Here is a 13,027-nt window from a genome sequence, read left to right on the forward strand (position 1 = left end):
CACACTTAAAACGCTGTCAGGGAGAGGAGGAAATCTCCTTACTTTAAAAAGTGCAAACGTCCTGACACAGTATGTAGCCAGCTCTACTGTGTCCAGCAGTGTCACTTGGATGAGGCCATAGGTCTCAGTCCCTCTTGTTGGCCAGTACTGGTCACATTTCACCTGAATGAAAGATGAACGATGAAATTAAAACTCAAAGATTTTCATGTATTCCACACAGTAAAGGGTAATGACTAAGACTTTTTTCTTGCGCAAACTTGTTCTCCCATCTCTTGGGGGCCAAAATGTGAAAAAATAATTACTTTGTGAAAGATTTCTTAAAAATATTCATATATTTGCAAAAAAAGCCCTTGTGCTTTCTGAAATTGCCTTCTTTTAAGCCATTATTAAAAGCAGGTCCTGTCTGCAGAGACACAGAGGGACACAGCACGGCCTCTCTGTGTCTCTTTCTCTCCATTAGGAGTCATTCAGGCTCACTATTTGAAGTGTATATACAAGTACTGTTTGGAAAAGTATGACGTGAGGATTGAACAGCCTGTGACTGGTTGTCACAGCCCATCACAGTGCAATGTGGGAAATTGCTATGGTGGCTATGGTTAGAGCTAATGATTGAAAAATTGATTATAAAATGAATAAATAGACGTTTAATCTCAGAATTAATGGTGTGGATTTAATCTTTAAACCCTGGAAAGTCACCCAAGTTCCAGGCTCACTAGAAAAGCTTCTGTGCGAGCTACAGAGGCATGGATATTGTCATTAGAACTGTACAACGGAGGGCTTTCGGGGAACAAGAAAAGTAAACGGCTGTGATTTATGGTTTGCAAGTTGTTTAACTTTAAATAACATGTGCCTCTTTTGTTGTATACAACAATGTCGTCTTCAGGGGGTTAAAGTTTAAGGAAGAAAAAAAAGACAATTTTCAGTCTTTAAAACACACTTTAAAGCGTAATCAATGATGACAAATAAAGAAAAAGACTTCAGCTTAGGCAGCATAGACTTAGGCATCGTATTGAACTACAACCTGCACGACTGAATTTAATGTAACCCCCGAGGATACAGGTGAGAGGTAGGCTCATTTGCTGTGCTCAGGGTGATGACGTATATGTTCCCAACAAACGCTGTAGTCCTAGTTGCCGTCCTTTGACAGTCCTCTTTATTAAGACCCCAAAATATACAGAATTCAAAAGTCAGGCACTTTCAGGTCATAAAAAAGTTTAAATCTCTTGAGCTTGTGTTCACCTCAGACTTTATTTCAGGTGTTTAACTGAAAAACTCAGTTAAAAATCCCATAGACAAGGGAACTGGAAGTGCTTAAATGCTGCATCAATCTATACAAACCTCTCAAATTAAACACAAAAAAAAAGAATGCTTCTGATCAGAACACAGCTGCCCGGTTCTGTTCCAGAGCAGCGAGACAGAAGTTGGGGATTAAATTTACTGTTTTCTGGCACAATTCTCTCAATTGTGAGCCTTTTAATAACCTGTAATGATCCAGGGTAATTCCCCAAAGAGGCTGGTGGTGTTATGGGCTCCTTTATTTGCCCCGCTCAAAGAAAACCAAGATACAACATCAAAAAAATTCAGTCACATATAGATCTAAGTGTTTTCACATGTTTACAACAACCTTATTTTATCATATCTAGTGTACAGGAGCTTTGAGCCTAAAACCTGACAATACCAATATCAGGCCAATATTTTTGTGCATCCCTACTCACTATGTATTACTGTGTTGTCAGCAGAGGTGGAAAAAGGACAAAATTATTGCAGTAAAGAAAAAGTACAGTTACTCTGGTTAAAACTTGAGTCAAATTACTGGTTTCAAAATGTACTCAGAAAAGTACAAGCACTCAAAAGCGCTAGTCAACTGCAGTAATTTGAGTAAATGTAATGTGTTACTTTCCACCTCTCTAAATTTATTGGTAACAGCAGCCTATGACATTCAGCACTCAATAACAAGACCTTGCATAAGCTCAAGATGCGAATACATTAACATTTTCTGCCCTAGAGTGAGAGCAGAGCAGCCTCGATGCATTTTTTAAACATAAATTAATCTGAAACACAAATGGTAGAATTTATCCCCTTATTCCTGCTGACTAGGTTGTATTTCCTAATCAATGAAATGGCCTGAAATATTTGTGCCAAGCACATAGTGCTATTAATTGTCCTGCCATTGTCTATAATTACAAAGGTAACCATAGTTTCCAATCATATTACCGCCTCAGCTTTATTGCCATTTGAGTGTACAGCTTTGTATCGCAGTTAACGGCCAATAAAGCACCGCTCCATGATAGCATTAATGCTTAGCTGAGAAGGGAAGCATTATTGGTCCTGGATAGGAAATAACTGTTCCTACTCAATTGTTTTTCTTCATATCGTCCATTACTCTGGATGCAGTCAACACAAAATCGAAATGCCATCATGTCGAACAAATTGTGCTCTTTTATGCTCTCTGAATGTTGAAAAGCATGACCGTTATGCAGTTAAAATATCAAATACCTACAACCTAAATTTGCTCTGATTTCATTTCCAGAGCAGCTGTTGTAGCTCTGACACGAAGAGCATCGAGCGATTGTGACACGAGGGGGTTTGAGATGATTCATTATAGCATTTACTTGCAAATACTCATGCTGTATACATGCAAAACAGAAAAAGACAGCTTGAGAGCTTCCCAGAGAATGATACGACTGATTAATATGAAAAGCAGAAGCTGTTGGCAGCAACAAAAGCACATTATGTTCTACAAATGTCAAACAACTTAATAGTATGGCAGGATCAGGGAGGGCGATGTCTCACAAGAAGCCTTAACATCCGAGCCAAGAATCTTAGATCAAAAAAAGCATCTTGAATGTCAAACAGACACCTGACAACGTGTGAACCAAATTAAATTGATGAATCATGCATTTTAAAGTGCGTGAAACGATGGAAAGCAGCCAGAGGAGTTTATTTGCTTTGCAGATTGCACAGATACTGAATGAAGACTGCTCCCTGGATTGAGTCAGCACCCCTGTTAACACTACGCTGGGCTCTTTGAAAAGGCACAAATGTGTGAAGGTCATAAGCTTCTAGAGTCTCTTAAGCTTTCATGCGCTCAGTCAAACACTGCAGGATATGCCAAAGAGAAAGAAAATGTGCCTTTCGTCCGTGTCAGCCTTAAAAGAGTCGTAAGTGCATGCAGCTCTAGTCTGTAGTCTTTGATCACTGATTATAATCCAGTGCCTTCAGCAGCACAGGCCTAATGAAGGGAGCAATGCTCCTAATCAGTCAGGATAAACAACAGCACAAAGACTTTTAAAGACACGATGGGGGATATCAGGAGGTAACAGAATGCAACCTTGCTTCTTCTGGAGGATAAATACAAAGGCATGCAGGGAGGATTCCAGTACAAAAGGGTGAATTTTTACAATTTCATTTTGCAATGATTTTGTCTGTGTCAGTGCAAATGGCATGTTTTTTTTTTGTAGGAAGGTTGTTGATAAATTTTGAAATTTCAAATTCATTATTTAAAGGACGTATAGTTTATTCTGTACAAACTTACTACACTTAAAAGCCATTCATTAACAAAATGTCCAATGTAAAAAACATTAATTTAAAAAAAATCATAAAAATATTTTTCCCCAAAATGTTTTTTAGTAAATCTTTTCACCAACTTCAGTCCTAAACTGGGATTTTAACCCTTTAAAGGCCAGTTTGACTGCAAGAAGTCATGGTCGTTTTTTATGAAAAAAATCATTGAAAATGAGTAATTTTCTGATTAATACATGGTAGATAGCGGGGTTTTTTTTTTCTCAAGCATAGTCTTGGACGTGTCAAAGATTAGCAACAAAATTGATTTTGATGCATTACTGGTCTTTGCATTAACCTGACATGCCAGATGGATGTGTTTCACACATTCATCTGGGAAAGCTTCAATAGGAAACGTTTGAGAAAAGGCAGAGGCTTTGTAAAAAACTCGGAGGGTGACTGGGTGAACGTTCTGTCTGTCACATCTCTACGGGCCAATCAGAGCAACAAAACACGTGACGTAGCCGCTGTCGAGCTGCTCGTGCGCAGCTACTGAGAAATAACACGAAATGCGTAGTCGCAGAATGCAACTATAGACATGTAAGTACTCGACTTTTGTCGTTTTTGAAAAGAAAACAACTTACTGCTGTTCTTTGTTCTTCTTTTAACAAAGAATTGTGGTCAAGTTCAGATAAAACTGGCGCTTTAGCAGCATCCACGCTAATCTCTTCCTCCATAACTGCACCAGCTCTTGCTGCTGCTTGTTAAAGTCACGACTCTGCTGCACCTGAAAGTACTGCCCCTTGTCGCTGATTGGTCCTGTCACTTCTAACCAGGCCCAAAAAGGTCAGATGGGAGCTTTGCAAGATGGATTTGCGAGTGAAAAACAATGAAACAGGCGTATCCATCTGCTTTGCAAGGTTATCTTTGTGTGGTGTCCTATTTCAGTTTTTCTACCCTAATAAGCTATTCTTGGACAACATTGGCCACCTACGAATCCTGCTAAAAAAAAATTAAAGATTATCATTTTCCACTTTTTTTGGCTTGAATCTTTCAATCAACTTCTGTCCTGATCAGAACTAGCAAAGTATCTATTATTTTTTGGATTTTAACCATTTAAACCAGCTTTTAAAACATAGTGTCACTGTTCTATATAAAAATCACACACACAAAAATGAGTTATTTTCTAAATAATACATGCTGGGGGGCTAGCGATACTTTTTCAAATAAGAGTCTTGGATGTGTCAAACATTGGCTAAAACACTGATTTTGATGCATTATTTCTTTTTGTGTAGTGTCTGATTTCAAACTTTACTCCCTAAAAGCCATTTGTGGACAAAAAAGTCCGCTTACAAAAACTGCTTTAAAATATCACAGATTATCATTTGACACTTTTTTTGGCTTAAATCTTTCAATTAAAGAGGTAGTGAACACTTTAACATTTTTTTAATCCGTACACTGAGGTAATTTAATGAACTACAATAAAACACATCAGTGTTGGTGTTATAGCTGAAATTTGCAATATTACAGATTTTAAGCCTTTAAATTCCTTTTTTTCGTGTACAATTTAAAATGTTACATCCTAACAGCCATTCAAAAATGTTTTTAATTGATACTTTTTTACATTGGTCAATTTTTGCCCACGAATGGTTTATATATTATCATTATTATTATTAGTGCTTATGAATAACAAAGGATTTAAAAAGGTCATGAAAAAGGAGATAAGAAGGACAAAAGCCTTTAAACTGATCGTGTCTCTGATAGTGTGGAAAGTTGGAACATCTCTCAGAAATTTTAGTGCAAAATCTTTTTCAATCATTCTTAAGTGGTTTCAATACACCCAAAGATGAAGAGCACTGTGAAGCAGATATGGCTGTATCTTCGTATCTTACCCTGGACCTCTCCTCCAGTTTGGTCATCATGACGATGATGGCACTTCTCTGCTCCCAAATCATCCTCCAGAATTCACCAAATGTTTCTGGCAGGGACCCTTGGGTGGCAATGTAGGCATTCTGTTTCCTGTAGCCGTCAATATAGTTGGCGTTGATGTAGTCACTACCAGGGATACCTACAATAGAGAAGAGAGCAGAGCTTGAATGCAGTTTGGAGACACAAAGGAGGATTTATCAAGTAAAATTGGGAGACATTTGTCCAACAAATAAGATGACAAATGTCACAAAACAGTGGCTTTGCCTCCTGTGTTAGTAGAAGTTTTGATTTCCCTGCAGTTATTTCAGATAATGTCAGATTTTCCCTCACATAAAGAGACTATCTTCTGTGTTTCTGCAAGTGCTAAATCGAAAATGGCATAAAAAACAGTCATATTTGCAACCAGTGTTACAGTCCATCAGGATTTGTATTTTCTATCAAGAACACATTTAAATCCAGTTTTTATGCCCCTCTTCCATATCTGCAACTGACTTACAGATTAAGTTTGGTCTGTAAAAGTCTATCACCTCACACCGAGAAAAACAAATCCACAAAAAACTACCAAAACAATCCCACACCCCCCACCCCCTCCTCTTCTCTTTGCTTATATTAAATGAAAGGCACAGCAGCCTTTTCCAATCCGTGCGAAAGAGACAGAGCTGACAGCTAGTCAATGCTCTAGGACTGGCAGTTTAGGGGCTTCGTGCACACATGGTCGACCAAGATAAGTCTCATCTGCATGGACGCCACGTATCAGAGAATCCCTTCACTCCAACTGCTTCCTCTCCCCCTCTCACCCCCAGACTCCCTTTTACTCCCAGGTAACTTATTCAACAGAAAAAAAGGAAAGAAAACGGAATATGAACACATTCAAAAAACCCACCCACATCTTTATTATTTTTTCTAAACATCCCCCGCCTTCTCTTTTGCTGTTAAAGTTGTCCACACAGCCAAGCGGTGGCTGTTTTTTCCGTGATGGACAAGGGATAAATACAATTAAGCCCTTTACGTGTTCAAATTGAAAAGCAGAGGCAAAAAGAGACATTGCTGTGCTTTAATGAGAATGAAGCAAGTTGTTTAATGCACATTGGCAAATGGATTTTGCATTTGTGCTTTCTGTCAGTCAGGATTTGTATAAATTTTTCCATTTTCTCTGTCAATATGCTGACTGAGGAATAAACATTGATGCACTGTTGTTCAGCACTCAGCACAGCTCATAAGGAACCTCAAAAGAATTACAGAACATGTTTTACAGCAGCATTGTAGTGATAAAGATTAGGGATGTAAGTGGTAGCAGTATATTCATGCTAAATCACAAGCATCCAATGCTTTGCCTAAAGTTGCAGAGTTTGATTATACCATTTCTAACCAACAATATGGATTTAGAAACAACCAGACAACTGCAATGGCTCTCACAGACTCCCTAGAGGAAATAACACCAGGAATGTAAACAAAGAATATGCAGTAGGAGTTTTCCTAGATTTAATAGAAGCTTTTGAGTAGACCTCAGAGATCCGGAATAAGGGGGGTATCACTCACTTGGCTCAATCATTTTTAAACAATAGGTATCAATATGTTCAGATTGATCAGGTGAATTCAGAACTACTAATGGTATAGCATTGCGTTTCACAAGGTTCAGTGTTGGGGCCATTTTTGTTTATTTTGTACATTAACAATTAGAGATGTTACAGTATCATTAATACTGTGGTATCACAGTAACAGAGGTGCCTTGATATCGCCCCGGACATATGAAGGTTTTTTAATGGTAGGTCTTCAGGGAAAAAGTGTTTTTTTCAGTGAAGCGGAGTGAAGAGAAGTGGGAACTACAGTTCCCATCAGCCCTTGTGTACCCATTATCCTTTGCGCTCCATTTGGCTTGATCTAACAGTGTGAAAATGGTGGATATACTATGAGTGGTGAGGGAGGATCAGCCTGTGGGGAGACCAGAGCAACTGAGGTTTCTGAGATTCTGGAGACTCCATAGACTTTTAAATCTGATGCGTTGAAGCATTTTGATTTCCCGGTGTCGAGAGAGAAGAAAGGGGAAAAGGTGACTGACAAACTAAAACAACATGCAGACACTTCCAGACTGCTGTGACACTCTTGATGCAGAATAGGAGTAACATGAGGAGTGACTTGGCAAATCATCACCCCGAAAAGATGCAGAAGGGAGGAGTAGAATCCGACCAGGCCAAGAGACTCTTATACTGTACTGCTTTAAGACAGACATGGTTCTGGCTCTGGCTTGGTTCTGAAGTCTCAGAACCTTGGTGGTTTTTGGCGAACCAGCCTGTGTTCACACCAGAGTCAGCAGAACCAAAGTGGGAGGACGTGATGACATGTATCACCACGTCCAGCTCCACTTTTGCCCAAGTCTTTTTGCTGTCCGGGTATTGCTTCTTTGGTTTCTTGAGTTTATTATCTGTTCAGTCTGGCGTTCAGGTGAACCCAGCCCTCGTCATCTCCTCCACAAGTTCTGCAAGTAACATGCTTTTCCTTGCACTACTCTGCAGCGCCACCTGGAATTTTGTCTATGCCCAGATAGTAGGGGTGTACTGGTACAGAAAAATTTCAGTTCGGTTTTTTTGAAGTACGGTGCGAATACATGTACCTTTACACCCCTACCAGATAGTAATCAAACATTTTGTCCCCTCAGCAGACCACTTTTTTGCCATTGTTCACCCATCTTAACAACCTAGAATATGAAACACCCACTGATGATGTCACGGTTTGTAAGGAAGAACCAACAATTTTTGGGTTCCAGCTGAACTTGTCAGGTTCCAAACCAATTTTTTCCAGTTTGAACAAGCTGGCCGGTTCAAAAATGTAATTCTTGAAGTTGTTTTATAAATGCTGACGTCACTATTTTTCACATCTTCATTGGTTGTTTTGTTTTTGTTTTTTCTTTCTACCTCGATAAAATACCAAACTGTGGAGTTGTTACCGAGGTATATCTTACCGTGAGATTTTGATACCATTACATCCCTATTAACAATATATGAGAATGTTCCTCTATACCTGAGGTATTCAATTATTTTGGAATGAGGGCCAGGTCCTGGAAAAGGACCCCATCTGAAGGGCCTGAAAGATATTACATTACATACATTATGTATGATCATTTTCAAGAGTACAATAAATCAAATTCTTTTGGATTTTCATCTGTTACAACTGCTGTGATTGATGATCTTCACAGTTGTAAATGTCTTGAACTTTTTTTGCCTTAAATTCATGCCAATAGTAGTGATGCTGATGTAGCTAAATCTTGCTCTAACCTGAAAAGGGTGCCACGGGCCACTAAAATCTTCTTGCATCAAAAAAGCTAAAATTAGCATTAGTTGACTTAAAATATCTTCTCAAATTGTATTCCTTGCAATAAGCCTACAGGCCTTAAACACATACTTCCCCATCCATTCCTTGTTGAACTGTCTATTCTCTGCATCTGCCTTGTTTTAAATAAAGATACATTTTGTCTGGCTTTCTGCATTTAATCTAATAAAAACACTACAAATACAGACTAAAAGCTACATTATCCAGGCACATTCTATTACAGTTGTTAATGTCAAATGATAATAAAACAAATAAATAATACAGATGCTACATGCTCAGTGGGCTAGAGAAGATCCTAAAATAAGCACCTCTTTTAATTTGATTCTTAAAATGGATTCTAAATCAAATCTTAATCCCCAGAATCGTAATTGAATCCACACTGAAAGATCCATGCCCCTTAAAGTTATCCCTCAGATTCTACCAAAAATAGGAAGATAAAAGTTTAGATACTTCCTAATCTTGTTTTGCACTTGTTTACTCTGCATTTGCATGCCTGTATCCCAAAGATACTCCTGATCCTCACATCAATAATTTCTGAAGTAGTGACACTGTCTCCAAATTCTGATGTCAAACCCCAAATCCCTTTGTATTCAGAGAACTTAATCAGAGTAAACAATAGATGCATAGCTTGCCAAAAAGCTTTGTTTAAGCTTTAGATGGAAAAGAGGAAGTCCCTTATGTCCCTCTGGCTGAGATCTACTCACATAAAAGCTCCAGAGTGGTTCTGCAGTTGTTTTTATACATGTGCCTAATGGAGTTCCATCAATAACCAAGCTGTGCACTGTTTCTAAAGGACTGAAAAAGCCCTCTAAGTCTTTATCTATGTGTTTTGTCACATTAGCCATTTACTACTTTGTTTATTTCCCTTCATGGGAGCAGCGTGATGGAAATGGTCAATTAATAGCTGTGTGTGTGTGCAATTGTGCTTAATCCAATTAACTGGTAAAGGCACCAGCACTTTACTAGCCACTTTAAAAAATGGACTTTATTCTTTAGTGTCTTAAATGTACTGTGAACTCAACTTTAATGTACCCAAGCCTTCAACTACACTGGTTTCAAGTCAAACATTATCCATATTCAAGGGAGTCCTGGACTTAAAATCTTACTGGCAACGTCTTGATTGTGTTCTGTAGTTATGTTGCTTTTTCTCACCATGGGGTTAACTTTAGTTTGATGAACATTTGGATGGAAACCTGCCCTTTTCTAATGACTTCTGTTTCTTTGCAAGATCCCGAGGCATGCAGGGAAGTAAGTATTCTGATTTGCTTGTGCTGGAGCGAATTGTTGAAGTCGAGTGTGGTGGAGCTCCTGAGGTCTGAAAGGTACACAGTTGCACTTTCTGTCTATAGAATCGATGCAGCAGCTGGGAGATGCTGGTGGGCGGCATACCATCAATAGCAGAAAGCAGGACTCGGGAATGGTCGTAGGCAATCACGTTGGCATATCTGTTCTTTGGTTTGTTGACCTCCAGGTTGGAGTGCTCCCATGTGAACTGCTGGCCAGGGTCGATTGACTGTGAAGTAAAGAAACTTGTTTTTAAAAAAAGCATTTTTTCTCTAATAATTCTTCATTTAAGCCATAATCAATGAAAAGTACTCATAAGGTGTGAGACATCTTTCATCATTGAGAAACTGTAAATGAAACCCTGATCTTTAGTGGCTTTACTCCTGATTTGTTTTGCGCCTTTTTAAATATGTGCTTGAATATAAAGGCTTGACAATGTCTTGAGATGTTGTGAGACCCTGTTGGCCAAGGCCATCAGAACGGTGGTTGAAAATAAGTAAAGCCCTAAAGAATATGGTCTTGTTCTCCAGTGTGCACACCTAATATGTTAGCAGCATGCCTCTACATTTGACTTCTTCAAGTGTACACAACACTGACCAAGAATGGCTTTAAATATTGAAAAACAGCACTCTACCTTCAGCCCCTCAGCAAAGCAGAGTTTTATTTGCCTGAATAATTTCCTCTCAAGGTCAAATGATATTTAAGACACACTTTACTTGGAAGAAAAACATGCAGACACAGTACTGGTTTTGCCACTTTTAAATGCATACCTCTCTTATATAGACTACAAGTAACTCTTGATGGATGATTGATGATGTTTTGCTGTTCTTGATGTCATTTATTAGTGCCAGACTCTTTAAAATCACTCAGGAATATCAAATACCATTCACCCCATAATGCCATCTTCTGGCTCAATGCTATAAAGTCTAAAAGAAAGATTTTTTCCTGGACTTGATGCTCATCTTGTAGCAGAATATATTCTGAAGTTTGTTAGAGACCAGACTTTTCCAAACTTCAGTATGCTGCGGCCCAATTAGAGACCTGGAAATCTTCATGGGGCTGCTAAATCCCTCGGAACTATAACATGAGACTCAAATATTTTATTTACCGAACTTTTCATAAACAAGAAATTTTAATGCAAATACCTGTTTTCAGATACAAAACTTGGAAAGTTTTTGTGGGGTCAAAAAGTACAATCAATGAGCCACTGCCATTAATATTGTTGCAACTGGGCACCTACTAAGTCAAATACATTTTCTTATCACAGAAAGTAAGGACATTTATGTCTGTCATATTATTTCTTTGTTGTAACAATGCTTCTTGGAAAGCCTGTTTGTTTCCCATTTAAATGGTGCCGCATTTGTAAGGAGCATGCATTTGCGGAATGAGCAGCAGAGCTGAGTATGTGGGTTATAACCAAGAAAAATCTGCCAAATCTTCACTGCCAATGCCAAACAGCTTATTCTGCCATTGACTCTTGTTTTGAGCTTCTGGTACCCCCAATCAGAGATTCTGCAATCAGTGGCAATCCTATATTTCCACAGTCTGGGACTTAACTCTCTCCTCTAATATGACAATGCTCACCCCTCAGACTACCCTCAGACTGGAGATTATGGAATGGTCTGCCATTCCATTTCTGACCTCAACCTCATTGAACACCTGTGGGATCAGCTTGAGTATGCCAGAGTGACCAACACAACCACTCTGGCTGGCTTACAACAAATGCTGGTTGGGGATTGGGATGCCAATCCAGAGCAGTGCGTAACCAGGCTCTGTGATGGTGTATGGTTTTTCCCAATGCTACTAAGGCTCCTGTTTGTTAAATGAATAAATTGTTAAATTGCCAAAATGTCTTATTTCTTCAGACTTCAACCATCCAATCCACCAAACACCAAACACGAGTCAACAGCAAAGTAAGCTGTTTGGCATTGGCAATAAAGATTTGGCAAATTTTTCATGTGCACAACTACATACTCAGCTCTGCTGCTCATCCCACAAATGCATGTTCCTTACAAATGTGGCACCATTTAAAAGGGAAATAAACAGGCTTTCCAATGGTATAAGACTGCCAAGAAGCATTGTTACAACAAAGAAATAATATACCAAACACAAATTTTCTTCCTTATTATGCTAAGTTTACTCAACTCTGTAAAAGTAATTTGTGTCCCAGAAAACTCTTCCAAAGTAGCATCAATCTCTTCAAAGACTGGTAAATTCTTAAAATTAGAAGGCCAGTAGCATAATTGAATGGTTAACAGAGTGTCACCAGTTAATCCAACACCAATTACACCATAAAAGTGGTTGTGAACATCATAGAAAAAAAATGATTAGAGAAAAAGTCAGTTACAAATTTTTGTAATTTGTTATTTCTGAGAACTAAAAAAGAATCAGCTTTATTGGCCAAGTATACTTGGGAAACAAGGAATTTGCCTTGTTAGCTTTACTCTCAGTGTACAGGAATTAAACATTAAATACAAAATATTAATAAACTGACAAATTATAAAAATTCAAGGTTTAAATATGTACAAGCTCTTGTACTTATTAGTACTACAACGCACAAGTCTGTGTGCAATTATAGCATATTCGCAAGATGTGCAAAGAGTGCTGACTAGACATGATCAGATTATAAAACATGCAAGAATGTGGGGCAAACTGCATCAGGTAGATAAAATCATTTAGGATAGTTGATAAGTGCGGTGTGCATGTAAGATGAGGCATTTTACCACAGAGAGCCTTCTTACAGTATTTAAGTTCTGGTAATAAATGTTATTGCAAATTATAACATATATTATTTTTGTTTTTTTTTAATGATTTTTCATCAGTATAAATGACCTCTCGTGGCCCACCTAGAGTACATCTGAGGCTCACACTATTGAAAGCACTATTATGGACAATGGGGAAATTGGAAATGACATTTTGTTTGTAAATCTTAAAAGTAAAAAAGAGAACTTTTTGGCTGTGAATTTGACTGTAATCTGGACATGTT

The 13,027-nt window shown here is 38.3% G+C and overlaps 1 protein-coding gene across 33 annotated transcripts in view; it reads right to left on the minus strand.

Moving 5' to 3' along the window:
- LOC121504518 (receptor-type tyrosine-protein phosphatase delta-like) overlaps window positions 1-13,027 on the minus strand; it is a 225,803-nt gene that overhangs the window by 18,513 nt on the left and 194,263 nt on the right. For all 33 annotated transcript variants that reach the window (XM_041779338.1, XM_041779346.1, XM_041779349.1 and 30 more), the window contains 3 exons: window positions 10,147-10,270; window positions 5,394-5,569; window positions 43-162 (listed from right to left, as the gene is read on the minus strand). In XM_041779338.1, the coding sequence (XP_041635272.1) occupies window positions 43-162; window positions 5,394-5,569; window positions 10,147-10,270 (420 nt within the window). The remainder of the gene's footprint in view (window positions 1-42; window positions 163-5,393; window positions 5,570-10,146; window positions 10,271-13,027) is intronic.

Source organism: Cheilinus undulatus, linkage group 22 (assembly GCF_018320785.1).
Source record: "Cheilinus undulatus linkage group 22, ASM1832078v1, whole genome shotgun sequence".
Lineage (NCBI taxonomy): Eukaryota > Metazoa > Chordata > Actinopteri > Labriformes > Labridae > Cheilinus > Cheilinus undulatus.